Source organism: Mesoplodon bidens (genome assembly GCF_964165515.1).
Source record: "Mesoplodon bidens genome assembly, chromosome: 1".
In the NCBI taxonomy this organism is placed as follows: Eukaryota; Metazoa; Chordata; class Mammalia; order Artiodactyla; family Ziphiidae; genus Mesoplodon; species Mesoplodon bidens.
In genome coordinates, this window is record NC_138176.1 from 26,952,804 (window position 1) to 26,972,082 (window position 19,279).

The 19,279-nt window shown below is 36.6% G+C and overlaps 1 protein-coding gene across 4 annotated transcripts in view; it reads left to right on the forward strand.

The window, feature by feature from the left end:
* Positions 1–19,279, forward strand: part of NT5C2 (5'-nucleotidase, cytosolic II) — a 105,087-nt gene that overhangs the window by 70,243 nt on the left and 15,565 nt on the right. For all 4 annotated transcript variants that reach the window (XM_081228511.1, XM_081228512.1, XM_081228513.1 and 1 more), the window contains 2 exons: positions 15,465–15,582; positions 16,653–16,748. In XM_081228511.1, coding sequence (XP_081084637.1) covers positions 15,465–15,582; positions 16,653–16,748 — 214 coding nt within the window. The remainder of the gene's footprint in view (positions 1–15,464; positions 15,583–16,652; positions 16,749–19,279) is intronic.

Below are 19,279 nucleotides of genomic sequence, written 5' to 3' on the forward strand. Positions count from 1 at the left end.
ATCTTGTGGGAAAACCTGGAGTGCTAAACAGATGGCAGTGGAATATATAATCATTCTTTTGAATTTTCTTCTTAAGTATTGCAAATGATCACAAACTTAACAGAAAGTTAAAGTTCTTTTCTGAGTAAATTTTTAATGACAGGGTATTTGGCATCAGATTATGTTTCCGTAGAAACTAAGCAGTGTTTTCAGTGAAGGGTTATTTCTTAGCAGGATCATGCTGAAGGAATAGATTTCTGAGAAAGGATCCTTAATTAAATTAAAAATTTTTACTTTATGACAAAGATATTACTGATATGCTTCTAATAAATGCAAGGGGAGTTATTTGCTTTTTTGAAACAATAAGACTCTTTTAAGTGAAAAGAACAAGTTGACTTTTGCAGTTGCATGAAAGACTTAAACATGCAGTAAGTTCCATGGAATTAACATCAAAATTATATATGTAGAATTGTTAAGTTTTCGGAAGTTTTTACCCCAAGGGAGAGTAGTACAACATTTTTGGCGGAGGGGGGAAGATTTGTTAATATTTACTTAATGCCCTTCACAAATACAGAGTGACTCTTGATTTAGGATTATGAAAATGTATTACTATTTCTAACTTGGTTCATTTAGGAAATCATCTTGATTTTTCTTTTTTCAATTAAGAAGTCTGGTGTTTTGTTTGTTTGGTTGGTTGGTTTGTTTGTTTCCCTCTTGAGCTCAAAGATCCCAAAGAGATACATTCCAATATTTTACCAGCTTCAATACCTTCAGGTTCTGAGCCATTTAAGTCCAGCAATAAGTTCCTTATTTCTGTTACCATTTCAGAAATAGTGGATGCCATGGGCAGTGTCTAGTGTCCCCATCTTTTCTGAAAAATTGTCAGGAGGAAGAGAATAAACATTTATTAAGCATGTATTATTATGAGCTAGAAAATGTACTTTATGTACAGCATAACTTTTAATCCTCATATCAACCCTCTGAAGTAGGGATTATTAGCTCCATTTTACAAATAAGGCCACCAAGTCAACAGGTAAAATGACCTGTATGTAGCTTGTACATTGGCTTAAGACTCATAGCTAAAATTTAAACCCAGGTCAGTTTCCATTTCTCCTGCTGCTCCCAGCTATTAGAGGTATAGAAATTATTTACTTACCTCTAGATGAGAACTTAGTAAGAGAAAAAAAAACTCATAAGCATAAAAGATCATCCTTCATTTTGTTCCCAAAATAGGAATTCTCCCTAGGGCGAAATCCATCTTGCTCTTGCATCTATTTAAATGTAATCCTCATTCTTAGACTGCAGATACAGTAGTCGCCTCTTACCTACAGTTTCACTTTCCATGGTTTCATTTAGCCACAGTCAACTGTGGTCAGAAATTTTTTTTTAATGGAATATTCCAGAAATAAGCAATTCATACGTTTTACATTGCACACTGTTCTGAGTAGCAGGATGGAATCTCGCACCTTCCTGCTCCATCCCACCCAGACTGTGAATCATCCCTTTGTCCCGTGTATCCTCCCTGTTAGTCATCTAACAGCCCTCTCAGTTATTAGATCAACTGTCATGATATCACAGTGCTTGTGTTCAAGTGACCTTTCTTTTTTTTTTTTAATTATGGCCCCAAAGAGCAAGAGTAGCGATGCTGGCAATGCTGGAGAGAAGCCTTTAACTGCTTCCTTTGAGTGAAAAAGTGAACGTGCTCAACTTCATTAGGAAAGAAAACAATCATGCTGAGGTTACTAAGATCTACAGTAAGAATGAATATGCGCGAAACTGTGAAGAAGGAAATAGAAACTCGTGCTAGTTCCGCTGTCACCTCAAACTACAAAAGTGTGGCCACCGTTTGTGCGGTGGGTGCTTAGTTAAGATGGAAAAGGCATTAAATATGTACAATAATTGAGAGAGAGAGTGTGCGTAACTTTCATTACAGTGTATCGTTATATTTTATTAGTAGTTAGTATTGTTCATCTCTTACTGTGCCTAATGTACAAATTAAGCTTCATCAGAGGTATGTATGTATATGAAGAAACATAGTATATGTAAGGTTTGGTACTGTCCATGGTTTCAGGTATTCACCGGGGCTCTTGGAACGAACTCACCAAAGATAAAGGGGGACTACTATAGTTTTACACTATTTTTCTTTCTCTAATTTTTAGAAGCAGTCTAAAGGGAATGAAGCCTTAAGAGTACTGTATTTTTAGAATTATAAAATTATTTTTAGAATTATAAAATTATGCTTTTTAGAATTATAAAAGTATGCTTTTTTCAATTAAAAAATCTTGGGAGGGATTGAAAATATACTTTAGACTCCTTTTGAATTTTTCTGTCCTCCTCTCCTTTCTAGGCCATGTCATTAGCCTCTGGGGATGAAATTTAATTATGCCAAAGCTAAGCACTTCGTATTAACAAGCCTAAAGTGGGGAGACAAGATAGAATAAAGCTATTAGGAGTATCAAGGAAGAAATTAAGAGAAACTAGTCCTTGGTTTTGGTACACCTGCTACTAGCAGAAGCATCTCAGGACTTTTGCTCTCTCATCCTGTCCTCTCAGGCATAGTACATGCACTCTGATCTTGTTTGATTGTTAACTGGAATTGACTCAATTCACTTGACATTTAAATGAACATTCTTTTGCATGGTGTATTTACTTGGACTAAAGTCCAGAGCCCTCAGATCATGTTTCTGTCAGCAATTGTATATTCCTACCAACCTTACTGGCATTAGAGGCATTTAAAGGGGTGAGGAAACACAATTAAAGTAACAAGTACTATATAGTATTGGCGTACTGTCACTGAAGACATCTCAAATGAGGTAGGGCACTGTTTTCTTCCCTTTTTTTGTGTGGTAAAATATTCATAACGTAAAATTTACTATTTCTTCATTTTTAAGCGTATAATTGAGTGACATTAAATACATCCACCGTGTTGTGCAACCTTCACCACTATCCATTTCCAGAACGTTTTCATCATCCCAAACAGAAACTCTGTACCCATTAAGCAATAACTCCCCATTTCCTCTTCCCTTCAGTCCCTATAACCTCTAGTATACTTTCTGTCTCTGAATTTACCTATTCTGTATATTTCATATAAATAGTAGAGTCATAGAATATTTGTCTTTTTATGTCTGGCTTCTATCTCTTGTCATAATGTTTTCAAATTTCATCTATGTTGTAGCGTATCTCAGAATTTCATTCCTTTCTAAGGCTGAATAATATTCCATTATATTTATATACCACATTTTGTTTATCCATCATCTGTCAGTGGATACTTTGGATGCTGCCCCCTTTTGGCCACTGTGACTAATGCTGCTATGAACATTGGTGTACAAGTGTCTGCTTAAGTCCTTGCTTTCAGTTTTTCTAGGTCTATACCCTGGAATGGAATTGCTGGATCACATGGTAATTCTATATTTAACTTTTTGAGGGACTGCCACACTGTTTTCCACAGTGGCTGCACCATTTTACAGTCCTATCAGCCATGCAAGAGGGTTCCGATTTCTCCACATCCTGGCCAACACTTGTTATTTTCAGGTTTTTGTTGTTGTTTTTGTTTTGATAATAGTCTTCCTAATGGGTGTGAAGTGGTATCTCATTGTGGGTTTTGATTTACATTTCCCTAGTGGCTGGTGATGTTGAGCATCTTTCATGTGCTTATTAGCCATTTGTATATCTTATTTGGAGAAATATCTATATAAAGTCCTTTTTCAGTTTTTAAATGGGTTGTTTGTTTGTTGTAGTTTTTGAGTTGCAGCAGCTCTTTAAATATTATAGATGTTAATCCCTTTTCAGGTATATGATTTACAAATACTGTCTCTCATTCTGTGTGTTGTTTTTTCACTCTCTTGGTGGTGTCTTTTGAAGCAGAAAAGTTTTTAATTTTGATGGTCTAATTTGTCTATTTTTTCTTCTGTTGCCTGTGCTTTTGCTGATTTCACATCCAAGAGGTCATTGCCAAATCCAACGTAATGAAATATAATGAAATACATTGAAATGTAATGAAATATTTCATTATATTGGTAAATCCAATATAATAAAAATGTTCTAAGTGTTTTATGTTTTTAGCTCTTAGTATTTAGATCTTTGATCCATTTTGAGTTAATTTTTGTGTGTGGTTACAAGGTAAGGGTCTAACTTCATTCTTTCACATGTGGACATCTAGTTTTCTCAACACCGTCGAAAAGATTGCTCTTTCCTTGGTGAATAGACAAGACATTCTTGTCAAAAATCATTTGACCATATATGCAGAGAGAACACTTATTTTTATTTCTTTATTATTATTATTTTTAATTTTATTTATTTAATTTTGGCTGCGTTGGGTCTTCATTGCTGCACACGGGCTTTTTCTAGTTGCGGTGAGCAGGGGCTACTCTTCGTTGTGGTGCGTGGGCTTCGCACTGAGGTGGCTGCTTCTCTTGTTGCGGAGCACGGGCTCTAGGTGCACGGCCTTCAGTAGTTGTGGCACGAGGGCTCAGTAGTTGTGGCTCGCGGGCTCTAGAGTGCAGGCTCAGTAGTTGTGGCGCACGGGCTTAGTTGCTCCATGGCATGTGGGATCTTCCCAGACCAGGGCTCAAACCCGTGTCCCCTGCATTGGCAGGCGGATTCCCCAACACTGCGCCACCAGGGAAGTCCCAAGAACACTTTTTAAAAAAAATGAAACATATGACAATGTAAACTTTTATGTCTCTGCTTCAACATCTCTCCTTAAAGAAAGATGAACTCCTTGCAATAGTGATGAATTAAATTAATATGGAACATCAGCTGAATTTAACTTACTGTGGATAGTGTATAAACTGGATGGATCTGTTTGAAGTTCTTAATGTGAAAACAGGGTCTCTTAAAGGAATGCATTTCCTGAAAAGTTTTTTGTACAAACCAAGGAAGATAACCAAAAGGAAGATAATCAAAAAGGCCAGAGAAATTCTCATTGTCCTAGGTCATGAGATAGTAGTCAGAGCATCCTTCTCATAACTTGGAAAATGTAGAACTTGCACATTACCGTACTCCACAGCCCTCCAAACAGATTGTCTATGTGCCGGAGGTTTTTGTGTTAGTGAATGATCGCGTTCAAGTCAGTGAAAGTTATCAACCTGTGTGTCCTCTGACTTATTCTTGAGGGGTTTATCAGTTTGTGAATGGATCTAAATGTTCACAGTTGAAGATTAAAGGAATATAAAAATAGGTGTAGTTCAGTAAGTGAAATACATTCATTATCCCCCCTTAGTGATCTTTTTTCTTAAAAGAACTTTTGAACGGGTTTTTTGTTTCTTGTTTTTCTGAAACAGTAGAATAGGAGAATAAGCTGAGTGAACAGAGAAACTAGGGTAACAGATAAAAGGGGGAGAAACCTTTTCAAAAAGAGATGATCCCTTTCCATAAAAGAAAAAAACAAGGATGGTGGTTGATAAAATTATCAATAAAAGTAGATTGGAAAACAGCCTCATAAAACTAAGCAAAATAAAAATCTAATTAGAATATATTATGAGGACTCAACCCAAAAAAGAGAATTGTGAAGATGAAAAGTGATAATTTAGTATTAGAGTCCAATCAGTGATTTGTATCAAGGATCCAGTTAGAATAAGCTGAACTTCACAGGCCTATGGTTGAATGGGTTTACATAGCTGGAAGGTTTGCTATCTATAAAGCAATAAAGTTTACTTTTATGTAAATCCTCAAAAGAGATTTGAGGTGCCTTGCAAAATTAAACACATATAAAATGGGTCAAAAGAGTAATTTTATAAAAGAAAGCCCATAAGAAAATATGCTGCCAAATAGATATTATCCTTCATAAAGTCACCTTATTAGGGAAAACTTACTCCAATACCTCTGTCATTTCTTAGAATTTTAGGAATTCCTTTGGAATTGTTTCCACAGCCAGTTTATAAACCCACAAGAAAACCTGCTTCATCACTTCAAGTAGTCGCACCTGTTTTTTGTTTTTGTTTTTGTTTTTGTTTTTGTTTGCGGTACGCGGGCCTCTCACTGCTGTGGCCTCTCCCGTTGTGGAGCACAGGCTCCGGACGCGCAGGCTCAGTGGCCCTGGCTCACAGGCCTAGCCGCTCCGCGGCATGTGGGATCTTCCCAGACTGGGGCATGAACCCGTGTCCCCTGCATCAGCAGGTGGACTCTCAACCACTGCGCCACCAGGGAAGCCCCACACCTGTTTTTTAACCCTTCTCAAATTCCCCTCTTAGTCGCTGGTTGCTCTCAATAACTGCCCCCCACACCTTAAATTAAATTCATCATCTGTTGATGAAAATATGCCACCAGGGAGGATCTATATCTAGAACAATGTGCTGTTGACTCTGAAAGTAATTTTGAAAGAAGAATTTCAGATATGTTTTAAGTAATGATTGCATTACTGGAATAAGTATCAATATATATTGCCTTGGGAGTGATTATTTTGAATGGGAGAAGGCTCACTTGGATGGTAAATTTTATTACATTTGCTTTTAAAAGGTGTTATTTGGGGAGAGGGTGGGGAAAAAATAAAAGGCATAATACAGTTTGATTGTTTTCACTTCAGGATTGTTTTGTTTTGGAGGTTTTTGGGTTATTTTTCTGTTGTTTGGGGGTAGTTGTCTTTTAGAGAGAACTTACTTAGGAATAGATTCATTGATCCTTAGGTAGAAATACTTCTTTATTAGTTTGTTTCTTTAACTGAACAAAGCTATCCTTTTTTTAACTGAGCTATTTTTGATGGCATCCCTAATATAAAAATTTTCTCACATGTTTACACTTTTATTTTCTTTAGCCCAACATATCAGCCTATGTGTTAACTCTGATTTCCTAAGAGTTTTTTGTTTTTTGGGTTTTTTTTGGTTGCGGGGAGGGCCGCAGGCTTTCTCTAATTGCAGCGAGCTGGGCTTCTCTTTGTTTTGGTGCGTGGGCTTCTCATTGCGGTGGCTTCTCTTGTTGCGGAGCACGGGCTCTAGGAGCGCGGGCTTCAGTAGTTGTGGCAGCCGGCTCAGTAGTCTTGGCTTATGGGCTCTAGAGCGCAGGCTCAGTAGTTGTGGTGCACAGGCTTAGTTGCTCTGCGGCATGTGGGATCTTCCCAGATCAGGGATCAAACCCATGTCCCCTCCATTGGCAGGCAGATTCTTAACCACTGGGCCACCAGGGAAGTCCCTCCTAAGAGTTTTAATGCATGGTAGTACTAAGCCAGTACTATCATACCAAAAGATCAGTGCTTTTGGTAGAACTGGTTTTCTCATCAAGACTATAAAATTGATAGCCATAGTATAGTTAAAATATTTCTGAGCAATCCTTAATTTAGAAGGCTTTTATTATAACTTATTGCTGATAAAAAGACTGTTCTGGTATTACATTGGCCTCTAAATGGGAGGGATTTTTAAGCAGTTTAATTAAAGGATCACCTGATCTAGGTTATGAAATAATTCTGTAGGTGCATATATATGATACATGTGTGCTATTTAAATATTCTGTTATAGATCAGTTTAAAAACTTTTTCATCTGATAAAATTACTCAATTGGGAAAGAATAAATTAGCAAGGATAGAGGAAACAAGAATCCAAAATAGTGATAATTGTTAATGGGTTTAAAGTGTAGCTCATTTAATATTCTATCTACTTTTGTGTATGATTAAAAAATATCCTTAATAAAGTTAAATTTAAAAAGCAGGTGGGGAAAACTGACCAAATACCAACAAAGTGATTTTATTTTTAAAAGGGTGCTTAAATTTAAAGGTGTTTTTTTAGTCTTTTCATTTCCATTTGAGAATATAATCTTTATTTTACCTCCTCTTACTGCTTTTCCTTAAACTTAAGAATTTCTTACACTACCTCCCTCAAGAAATGAAATACGATTTCCCCAGCCGAGCATACTTTTGAAGTGGTCTCTGTATGTTAGGGAAGAATTAAAAAAGAAATAACACTCCAGTGTATTATCTTCTCTGAATGTTTGCTTTATCATGGGGATAATGGCCACTGAGAACAAGACAAATGATAATAGAGTTAAGCTGTGTAGGGAAGATTTCGGTTGAACATAATGGATAAAACCTGCTGGGTCAGGGAACTCTAATAGTCGGTTACCTAGGCAGATCATGAGGTGATTGTGATTCTTTAAATCATTAAATTCTTTAAATCATTGGGAACATTTGTTTGCTTTCACAGTCATATGAAAGATTCAGATAATTACAATTGTTATGGCATAATTGTCACAGCATTATGGTAGGGGACCAAATTAAGTGACCAGGTAACGGTTCCTTTATTTCCTAAATGTTTTTTATCCACCCCCTCAATTTTTCCTTGAGATGAATAGAACAACAACATTATCTAGGATAATCTGTGGTTGTTGAAGAATGAATTTTTCCACCTGGATTTCCAAGTCATTAAGTACTTAAATTCTATTTCTTTAAAACTTTTTGAGGAGGGGAATTCCCTGGCAGTCCAGTGGTTAGGACTCCGTGCTCTTACTGCTGAGGGCCTGGGTTCGATCCCTGGTCAGGGAAGTATCAGTAAGATCCCACAAGCTGTGCGGCACAGCAAAAAAAAAAAAAAAAGGCTCTTTGAAGAGGACAGTCAAACCATTTCAGTTAGATGGAGAACTTATGTGGAAGTATCTAATCTAAAGTATACACTAGAGGTTGCACACCAGTCGGCCATGGGCACACCTCAGACCACAGACCCATCGTTTGGCTCAAATAGAGTTTGTTGGTTTTTTTAATTGAGTCAGTAGTTAAAAGTTGGGAGATTCCAAGTATGAAAATCTGGGCTGGTTGTTATCACATAAATGGCAACAATTGGCTCTCATTCCCACCAGGGAGTCAGCTACATCTGACAGCTACTTCCCCCTTTAGGCCAAGACATGTACCAACACTTAGACCATTTCTCACATTAATTAACTTGCCTGACCCTGATAGAGGTGTTTGGAACATATTACCTGAATCTGAGTTTCAGAAAGTTTGGTAAACCTTATAGTACCTTGAGATGCTGGTTATAAAAATGAATTATCCATATAAGCCTGAGTAAATGATACATATATATATATATTTTTTTAAATAGACTTATTTATTTATTTTGTTTTTGGCTGTGTTGGGTCTTTGTTGCTGCACGAGGGCTTTCTCTAGTTGCGGCGAGCAGGGGCTACTCTTCATTGCAGTGTGCGGGCTTCTCATTGCATTGGCTTCTCGTTGCAGAGCACGGGCTCTAGGCGTGCAGGCTTCAGTAGTTGTGGCACTCGGGCTCAGTAGTTGTGGCTCACGGGCTCTAGAACGCAGGCTCAGTAGTTGTGGCACATGGGCTCAGTTGTTCCACGGCATGTGGGATCTTCCCGGACCAGGGCTTGAACCCATGTCCCCTCCATTGGCCAGCGGATTCTTAACCACTGCTCCACCAGGTAAGTCCCATACATGTTTTTTAAGAAGACTTCCTGGGCTGGGTTAATTGGCCCCGTTTCTGTCCCTCTGTACCTCCTTAGTCACATTGTATTGTGGATCTTCTAAAATTTATTATAAATATCTAATTGTATATCCCTGTAGCACACTACAAGCTCCTTCAGGCCAAAGACCATGAGTTATTTTGTTTTCTGTTCTTAGCATCTAGTACCTGTACACAGTAGGCATCCAAATGTCTGTTACATTATTCTAACTTTAGTACGGGCATTTGAGTGTGATGATCTGTTCTTATTTGGGGGGAAAATTATATACTAGCTATTTCTTTCTTTTTTTTAATTACAAGCAGCTTCTTTGGTTAAAGAGGATTTTTAAAGTTAATTTCAATAATTTTCAGTTTTCCGCATTTTAAGTTGAAAACAATAGCTGAAATACACATTCCTAGTAAGCATACAGGTTCTCAGAGGGAAAATTTTGAGTTAGGTAATTTTTTTCATTTTATTTAAAAATAAACATTCTTTTAATACTCTTGGTAATTTTTAAAACAAATCTTTTAATTACCATTTAATTTTGCTTTTGCAATAAATTGAGACTGGCAGTCTTTCAGACTCTACTTGTTTACTTATTTACATGTCTAGCCATGTGGGAGTTGGTTTTATTTTATATTACTGAAAATGTTGAATGGTATCTAGCTTTTTGTATTTTAGATAAATTAAAATTGAGGTAGTTTTTAGAATTTTTCAATATCTCTTTTTAGATCATTTATGATCTCTTAGGTTAGAGAGAAAATTTTTGACTATGTCTGTGATATTGTGTTGGGGTTTTCAAATAGTTGTGAAAAGTAGAAAAAGTCCTCTGGTGTCTGTTTATATGGGAATGGAAAGATTTAATTTAAAGTTTCCTTAATGAAAATGTGAATTATTATCTTTGCTAGTTACAGTCTCAGAGAGCTAAGATCACTTAGCCTAAATAAATAGAGAACATTGATGTTGATCGCATTCATAGAATAAAACAAATAACTTCTTGAGTGGTTGGGTTGGATTTTTGCTTTTCATAGTGTGATTGGTAGTGCTGGTTTCTCCTAGTTGTAATGTTTTTAGAAATTTTCAACATTGTATTTAGTCATTTTTGCTCTTCCATTTAGTACCATCTCCCTTTCACAAAAAATCCAGAAGTTGGAGAAATCTAACGGTATGTTTTCAAAAACCTAAATGTCTCGAGGAAAAATGACTCCCTATAAAGTTAAACATAATTCATATCTCAAAAGTATCAATATCTTGGGCTTCCCTGGTGGCGCAGTGGTTGAGAGTCCGCCTGCCAATGCAGGGGACACGGGTTCGTGCCCCGGTCCGGGAAGATCCCACATGCCGCGGAGCAGCTGGGCCCGTGAGCCATGGCCGCTGAGCCTGCACGTCTGGAGCCTGTGCTCCGCAACGGGAGAGGCCACAACAGTGAGAGGCCCGCATACTGCAAAAAAAAAAAAAAAAAAAGTATCAATATCTTGAAAGGATTTATGTGTCTTCAAGTCAGTTATCTTACTAGACTAGGTAGTTTCTTTAACTTTATGAAAGTAGAGTAGTATGACTCCATTTACTGAGGGCAAATATACACTCACAGAATCAAAATAAAATTTTTACCCTCTATTTCATATTTAGACATCTGGTTAGATTTTTAGTAGGGTGACATTGGTTTTTATCTTTATCAAGAATACAAAATTAGGTGTTAGAAGGGTAGAAAAGTAGGTAGATAGGTACAGGTAGACTTAGTTTAAATGGGTACTTAAAAGCAAGATGAGACTGCTCAGGTTTATTTTTGCATCCTTTATTAGTCTGTTTCACTTACTATAGTTCAATTTTAAATGCTGTTTACCAGTTGCATTCAGTTTCTATCGTATAAACCTGAAATGTGCTAGAAAAAATAAACTAAGACAAAAGAAATTTATTTTTCTGTTTGTCTTTTGACTTAACATTTCAGGATCAGACTTGGCTTGTATTCCAGGCTCAGGGTACCGGAAAAGTTAAATAATGTATAATACTTAAGATTATCTTCAATACCCTTGTTTTGTTATGGCTAATTAGATGAATTTAAGTGATGGTCAGAGGCTTCTAAATAGGAGGCAGTAACTCCTATTAATACCAATTTCCAAATGGTATCTCTCTGTTCCAGCCCATCACAACAGTTTTAAAACCAGTTTTTGTTTTTGTTTTGTTTTGTTGCTTTGTTTTGTTTTTTAACAGGAGTGCCAGTGTAACTCCTTCAAGACTGGAGTGACACACTCTGCATCTGCATCTGCCTCATGTGAGTTCTCATTTTGGCAGCAGCATTCTGCTAGGCTGGAACCTCTGTAGAGGTTTGCCCTTCCTTTGTCTAATATAAACTACTACACAGTGTGTCTTGGTGGCAAAGGTAAAAAGTGCATGAGAATTCCAGACTTCCCTGCAGAAAGTTTTCAGCTCACCTAAAGGGACTGTCTCCACTAATCCAGATTCTATCTTGTATGAACAAAATCTACTCAAAACAGTGCACAACTTTCATCTCCACAACACGCAGTTGATATTTTTTGAAGAACTGTTTTTCCCTCGCGGATTAGGAAGTAAAGAATATCTTTAAATGCTCTCAGTAGCTTCAGCTTTCAAAGCTTTGGTTGTTCTCTTTATAGTCTGGTTACGTAACCTGAGAACACAGTGTGCTGCCCTGGTGCCTGAAGCAGTCTTCTTTTTTGGACTCTGGCCCTTAAAATAACCTCTTCCTTTGTCTTTGGATATTGGGTAAATTAGAATAGGCCTGAGAACCTTCTTGAAAAAGAAATAAGCAGTGAATGTGTGAGGCTGTGTTGACTCTTGAAGCTATTGGCAGTGTTTTGGAAAGTCAGTTGTGAGAACTGAGTTTGAAGCTCTGCATCATTTACTTGCCAGTTTTGCCAGACAAATTGAAATTAGAGCCTTTGCAGCTGTGGAGGGCATATAGAGCTCTAGTCTGAGGTGATATATATGATTCTGCACAGATGTCCAGGCTGACTTTGAAGGGCCTGGTTGATTAAAAAAGAAATTTTGCTATCTATCTATCTATCTGTTTATTTAAGGCATGATGGTACTTTGTAGGGTTCAGGAATTGTCATTTTTACCACCAGGTCAGAACAAATTGTGATTATTCCCAAGGGACATCTAGATTCATGCTCTGTGTAGCTGCAATTCTGCTTCTCCAGCCCTGGTTGTACTGTACAGTTCTCTAGCAGCTGATTTAATGACCTGGGAGTTCGTGTTACTGAAATGATTATCCAGGAAGCTTATGAGAAAATGTCAATACCTTGTAGGTCTTACTGATTAATATAGAGCTTAGTGAAATAGATAGCGTTGTCAGAGTGGAACTTGGACTCTCTTTGCTAAATCCATTCCCACCTGTGATTAGAGCAGTTTCTTTTGGACTAGTTGAAAGAAATTGGAGGGAGAGTAGTGTATTTCAACACCCAAGCTTAAATGTTGACGGACTACTTAATCTAGAAATTCATTTTTAACAGTGGCACTACATGCCACCACAAAAAGCTTTGGATGAGACTCAGGGAGACCGAAATTCTGGCTTCAGCTGATGTTTCTACATGCTGTGTAACTTCAAGTTAGCAAATGGGGAAAATACACTGTATTTTTTGGAAGCACCCTAAACTCATTGAGAGAAAGGAAATTTAAAGTATTTATTTCTGTAGGTGGAATTTCTAGAAAGTCATCTCAGTTGAACACTTGGAAGTCCTGCCTTGGAATAAACACAATGTGACAAGAGTATAGTGTTTTATTTTCTATTATTCTATTCTTTATGGTGGCAAAATGGGGAATTGAGATCTCTGCCCTCACACATTTTTTTTCACCAAAAATTCTGAATAAATTGATTTGGGTTTCAATCTGAATTGCCTCATAGAAATAGATTTTAATCACTATTACTCCATCACTTCGCTAACTAGGGAAAATTATTCATTTAGGGGTGAGCCTGGGTGGAGGGTGTTTAAGTTTTGTTTCTGTCTCCCATTCTTAAGGCATATCCAGCAAATTATCTTTCTGAAAAATTAATAATTGAAAACATTTTATATGGGCCAAATCCTATGAGAATGAATGTCAATGGATTATCCAAATTACTGAGCTATACTGGAATTTTGTTCCATTAAATATTGTTGGACGTAAGTGGGGCTTTGTTAGGACTGAGAAGTAATTTTTGTTTTATGAAAATTTTGTTAAAATGAAATTCACTTTCAATTGAGGTGGAAGCACGGGGTGGGGTGAGATATTCTTTTATACTCTCAAAATAATTCAAATTGACATCAATGGATACCAGACTTTCCTGGTTTTATGATAATACACCAGCTCTTATTCTGTTAGCATGTATGAATATATAGCACTTCCTTTACCACAGTGTACATCATTCAAATTTAAGAATTCCACACTTGAGGATTCAAAAAATTTTGTGGGCAGGGATGGGTGAGGATGGGGCTGGAATTGAGGGGAGGAGAAAAATATAGCCAGTTTTGAAAATGTTAGCCAGGGTTAGCATTAGCCTTAAATTATTATTACCCCTGAGACCACAGACGAAATGACAGCTTCTTTTGGCATTGTTCTGGTGAGATGAGACTTAAGCATCTCCTAAAGGACCTTAAAATTTTGAGGCTTATAAATATGACAAATGTTTATTAAAGGATTTTAAAATCTCACCTTGTTTTTTTTAAATTTCAGTTTAATTAGAAAGAATAGATAATACATTAATATGTTAACAAGTTTTAAAGGTACAGAAGAAGGTACATGAAAGTCTTCTTCCTTCCCCTATCTCTTAGTCACTCAGTTCCCTTCTGTGGAGGAAACCACTATTGCTGTTTTCTTTTATGTATTTCCAGAAATATTCTAAAGGATTGTTTTTGGAAAGGGAAAGTTGAATCATACTCATTAAAACATTAGCACTAACTTGGATAGGCAGACTAATTGCAATGAAGAATCAGTTTGAGCCATAGGCTATATATGTTAATTATAGGTAGAACTATAATAATAATAATAGTTTAATTATTATGAGACAAAAGAATAGGATGTTTGGGGGTGTTTTTTAATCCTCATTTGGCATTTAGCAAGATTGCAGGTCTTTTTATTTTTAGTTTTAATATGGCTTACCCACCCTAGAGACTGATGGATGGTTGCCTACCTACATCTTTCATTTGGAAGAAACCTGTTTAAAGGAGCAACATTTTCTTTATACTAAACTGCAATAATGATTCTGAAAAGATTTTTCGTTATAGAAAACTTCAGACATATAATATTAGAGAGAAAGCCCCATATTCCAAAATCCATTTTATTTCACCTGTAAAAAACTCATTATTCTTCTTCGGCAGATAAGGAGGTATATATATTTTATATATATACTTGCACGTACTCATTCTTCCATAATCAGATCTAATAAAATGAGTTATAATTCTTCAATGTCTAATTCCCAATTCATATCCAGATTTTCCTATCTCAGACATGTCTTCTTATGGTTGTTTTAGCACTAATAATTTGCAAAATGCAATTTTGATGGCTATGACATTGTCAGGGCTGATAAAGAAAACAAGTAAATCCTAACAAATGGAGTCATGCTGATTGGAGAAGGAGTTTAAAGTAACTACTAAGCCAGATAGGAATTCTAAAAATAGACTGCTCTTTAAAAAAAAGAAAAAAACAACAACTAATTTTGAAGGATTCCTACGCCAATCATGCACAACAGTGAGGACTTCAACATACATAGACCTATCTAGTTTTATATTAATTATATTCTCATGGTTAATATCACAGCTGGGCATATTACATGATCCCGCCTGCCTTTAGATTGTGGGCATGAAAGAATAAAGAGGAAATAATTTGGGGATTAGGTTTCCTAAGAATGAAGGAACTCTTCTGAAATGCCTGATAATTCATCTTGTTGCTGCTCCTCCTACTATAATATGACCTATTTCCACAGACTGACAGTTGAGTTCTGTGATTACTCAGGGCGGTACAAAACATGGAGTTTGAAGGAAACGAAGAAAAATGGCAGATTTAGGAGGAGAGAGGAATTGGGAAAGTAGAAATTCGCTCATTTGCCTTCTATTTTAAGTGGCTATTCTTTTAATGAGAACCTCCTCTTTGTGCAGTGTACAAGTCCCCGGAGTATGAGTCCCTTGGCTTTGAGCTTACCGTGGAGAGATTAGTTTCTATTGGCTATCCTCAGGAGCTGCTCAGCTTTGCATATGATTCTACATTCCCTACCAGGTAATATTTCAGGATTATTTTTGGATTAAGACTCCTCCTTCTGTCCCCCAAATTAATAATTCCAAATGCATCCTCAACCAAAAAACTTCCCCCAGGCAAACAAAAAACCAACAAAGCATCAAAAGATTCTTTGGGTTTTTTTTGTGTTTTTTGTTTGTTTTTGGTTGGTGTTGATTCTGAAATGACCATGAAACCTTTCATGTACACCATATATTTTGTGTTCCTGACTTGAACTTTGAACTTAGTTTATTGTTATTAAAGAAGATCCATTTATGAGAAAGAAGAGAGATTATTAAAATTGATGGGCAGTAATCGCAGATGTTCTTCTCTTACGCTATTGGAGAGTGGTTACATGTTTTGCTAATATATTTAACTTGGTAATCAGGAGGCTTCTTGGCAGTTTGCATTCCTAGATTTGATAAGAAAGATTTGACATTAAGAAAGATGATGCTGGGACTTCCCTGGCGGTCCAGTGGTTGGAACTTCGCCTTCCAATGCAGGGGGTGTGGGTTCGATCCCTGGTCGGGGAGCTAAGATACCACATGCCTCATGGCCAAAAAAACAAAACATAAAACAGAAGCAATATTGTAACAAATTCAATAGAAGACTTTAAAATTGGTCCACACCAAAAAACTCTTTTAAAAAAGAAGAAAGATGATGCTTATTTTGAGATGCCATCATATATGTCCCATATACAACATGTAACAGAGGGAAATATAAGGCAGCTCAGTTGTCCAAGGAAATTAAGAGAGACTCTGTTTTAGGACAGAACCAGCTGTATTAAGAGGAACTATTGTTTATACCTTGTTTGATTAAGCTCTTATTTCTCACATAAAACAGTTGTGATTATTTATCTGGACAGAGTAAATATTTGTTAGTTGTTCTGAGATTCGTTTTTAAGACTTTATTCACTCACTTTAGCCTCTAGAGTTATATTGTTTGGGGACATACTTGAGCTGCCATAAAACCTGAATAAGGTGAGGGTTGGTTTGTGGTGATGGAGTAAATACTCCATTAGATTATTGCCTTTATTACTTTGCATGATTGGTGATGTCTTCATTTTTACATAGGGGACTTGTCTTTGATACACTATACGGAAATCTTCTGAAAGTTGATGCCTATGGAAACCTCTTGGTCTGTGCACATGGATTTAACTTCATAAGGGGGTGAGTTCAAAGAACCTTTAACCTCTTTCTCGTGTTTCTGTAGTCAAACAATATGAAGATGATATTGTCTCCCCAAATACAATATATTTTCCTATTCCCTCATCATTAAAGATCAATTCCTTTACATAAGGATACTTAAAAATTATTTATTAGGCAGTGAGGACCCAAACTGACTTATAAATATAGTTAGCAGTTACATTTTGTTTAAATTAGTGCCTTCTAATTATATAGCATACGACAAAGCTAATCTTGAAACTTGCCCAAAAAGAACTGTAGTGGCTTTGACTTATTTGAAATTCTAAGATTTTTATTTTCTCCTTTGTAATACAGTTCTCAGGTAGCTGCTCAGAAGAGGTATGTATGTAAAAGTGCTTTGAAAAATTTGAAACTACAGCAATGTAAATGACTGAGATTTTTAACAACTAATACATTATTTTTTATATTACAATGAGTACCTTCAGGTATTTGATCATGTGGTTAAAAATTTTTAAAACATGGGGTTAAAAATGAATACAGAGTGACACTATTTAAAACAAATAAGGATACGTTTTATTTTCATAATTAGAATATTTCCACTATTCTTACTAATTTGGACTTTTCACCCCAGTAATAAACAGCAGATAAAATTTAGTATCTAGTGTTTTTTTTGTGAAACATCTCAATTTTTTCTTTAAAAATCACAGTGCCACAATATGACAGTTTCTATAATTGTGGCTTTACAATTACAGTATATATTTTCTCTACTGTTATATTACCTAATTTACTACTGACACTGTATTAGGATCACAGCAACTCTTAAAATCAAAATGGGTTAAGTGTCAGTCTGTTATTTATTTTCAATAGCAAAGTAGTAAAAACCACAGTCTACAATGAAATTGTTAAAGAGACAGTGTCTTTTTGGTAAGTACATTTTGTGATAAGAGACACAAACTAACAGAAACTGTACCAGAGTTTCCTTTAAATCTGAGGTCACAGCAATGCCCTATTTGGAATTGAATCATATGTTACAAGACTCTTCAGCTGGCGTTACACAGGCTAAACAATTTTCAGGTGTACATAGTGAGAACAGTATGAAGTGAACACCCTACCTTGACACATCTGGTTAGGCCAGTGGTTATATCTATCTTCCTTTCACTGTTCCTCTCGTGAGGGGTTTGTTCAAGTTCATGAATATCAAAAGGCAGGATTTAGAATGTGAAGTGACTGCAAATAGTACTAAAAACCCAAGCTATTTTATGTATAGATATTTTCACTACAATTCAGAATCCCAATGGTGATGAACCAAGGTTCTATTTATGAACGTCTGAAATGGACTTTTGTGTTGCTGGGTAGGGGTGTAGTCAGAGAAGAAAAGGAAGAGAAGAAATTCTATATATTAGTACTACAATTAGATTTACTTACTCAAGATCTATAGACCTCCTTTCTTCCCCCGCAAATAAGCCAATAAAGTTTCCAAATAGCTCCTTTGGAAATACATTTAATATTGTTTCAGAAATAAGTCATTTATGATTAAATGCAGACTCATTCAAACAGTACTTGGCACTGTACAGTCTTTAGAGTTAAATAAAAAAAAAAAAAGTCCATGGAGAAGGACAGAATGAAGGTGGAGGGAAAGGAAGATAATTATTGAAGTATAGTGGTGGACAAGGTTGGAAGGAAAATTAGGGCTCCAGCAAGCATCCCCTAATATGCCTTGCCAATTGAGTTGGAGCCTCTTTTAAGACAATGGTAAAGGCTTTTAAAGCTTTAGACTAGGATAATATTAAGATCAAGTCTTTATTCTGTGGGTCACAGATAGTTAGCAGTACTGTAGTATAACCGTCTTCTTCCCAACTCCAAGTCTAGCATCCCTTCCTTTATGATACATTACCTCCCCATGAATTAATTTTTTTTAAATGTATACTAGCATGACTTGACACTTAATTTAAACAAAATGTAGGGAATTCCCTGGTGGTCCAGTGGTTAGGACTCCGTACTTTCACTGCCAAGGGTGCAGGTTCGATCCCTGGTCGGGGAACTAAGGTCCTGCAAGCCGTGAGGCGCGGCCAAACGTTTAAAAAAACAAAAAGTAAAACAAATATAGTAGGGGCTTCCCCGGCGGCGCAGTGGTTAAGAATCCGCCTGCCAATCCAGGGGACATGGGTTCAAGCCCTGGTCCAGGAAGATCCCACATGCCACGGAGTAACTAAGCCCGTGCACCACAACTACTGAAGCCCGCGTGCCTAGAGCCCGTGCTCTGCAACGAGAAGCCACTGCAATGAGAAGCCCACGACGCACTGCAACGAGGAGTAGCCCCCGCTCGCTGCAACTAGAGAAAGCCCGTGTGCAGCAACGAAGGCCCAACGCAGCCAAAAATAAAATTTAAGAGAGAACAAAAACAACCCAAAAAAACAAATATAGTAAACAAAATGTAATCACTAACTGTATTTATAAGTCTGTTTGGGTTCTAATTGCCTAATAAATAACTATATTTAGGTAAAGGAATTATTCTTTAATGATGAAAATGTCATCTTACTAAACCTGACTGAGGA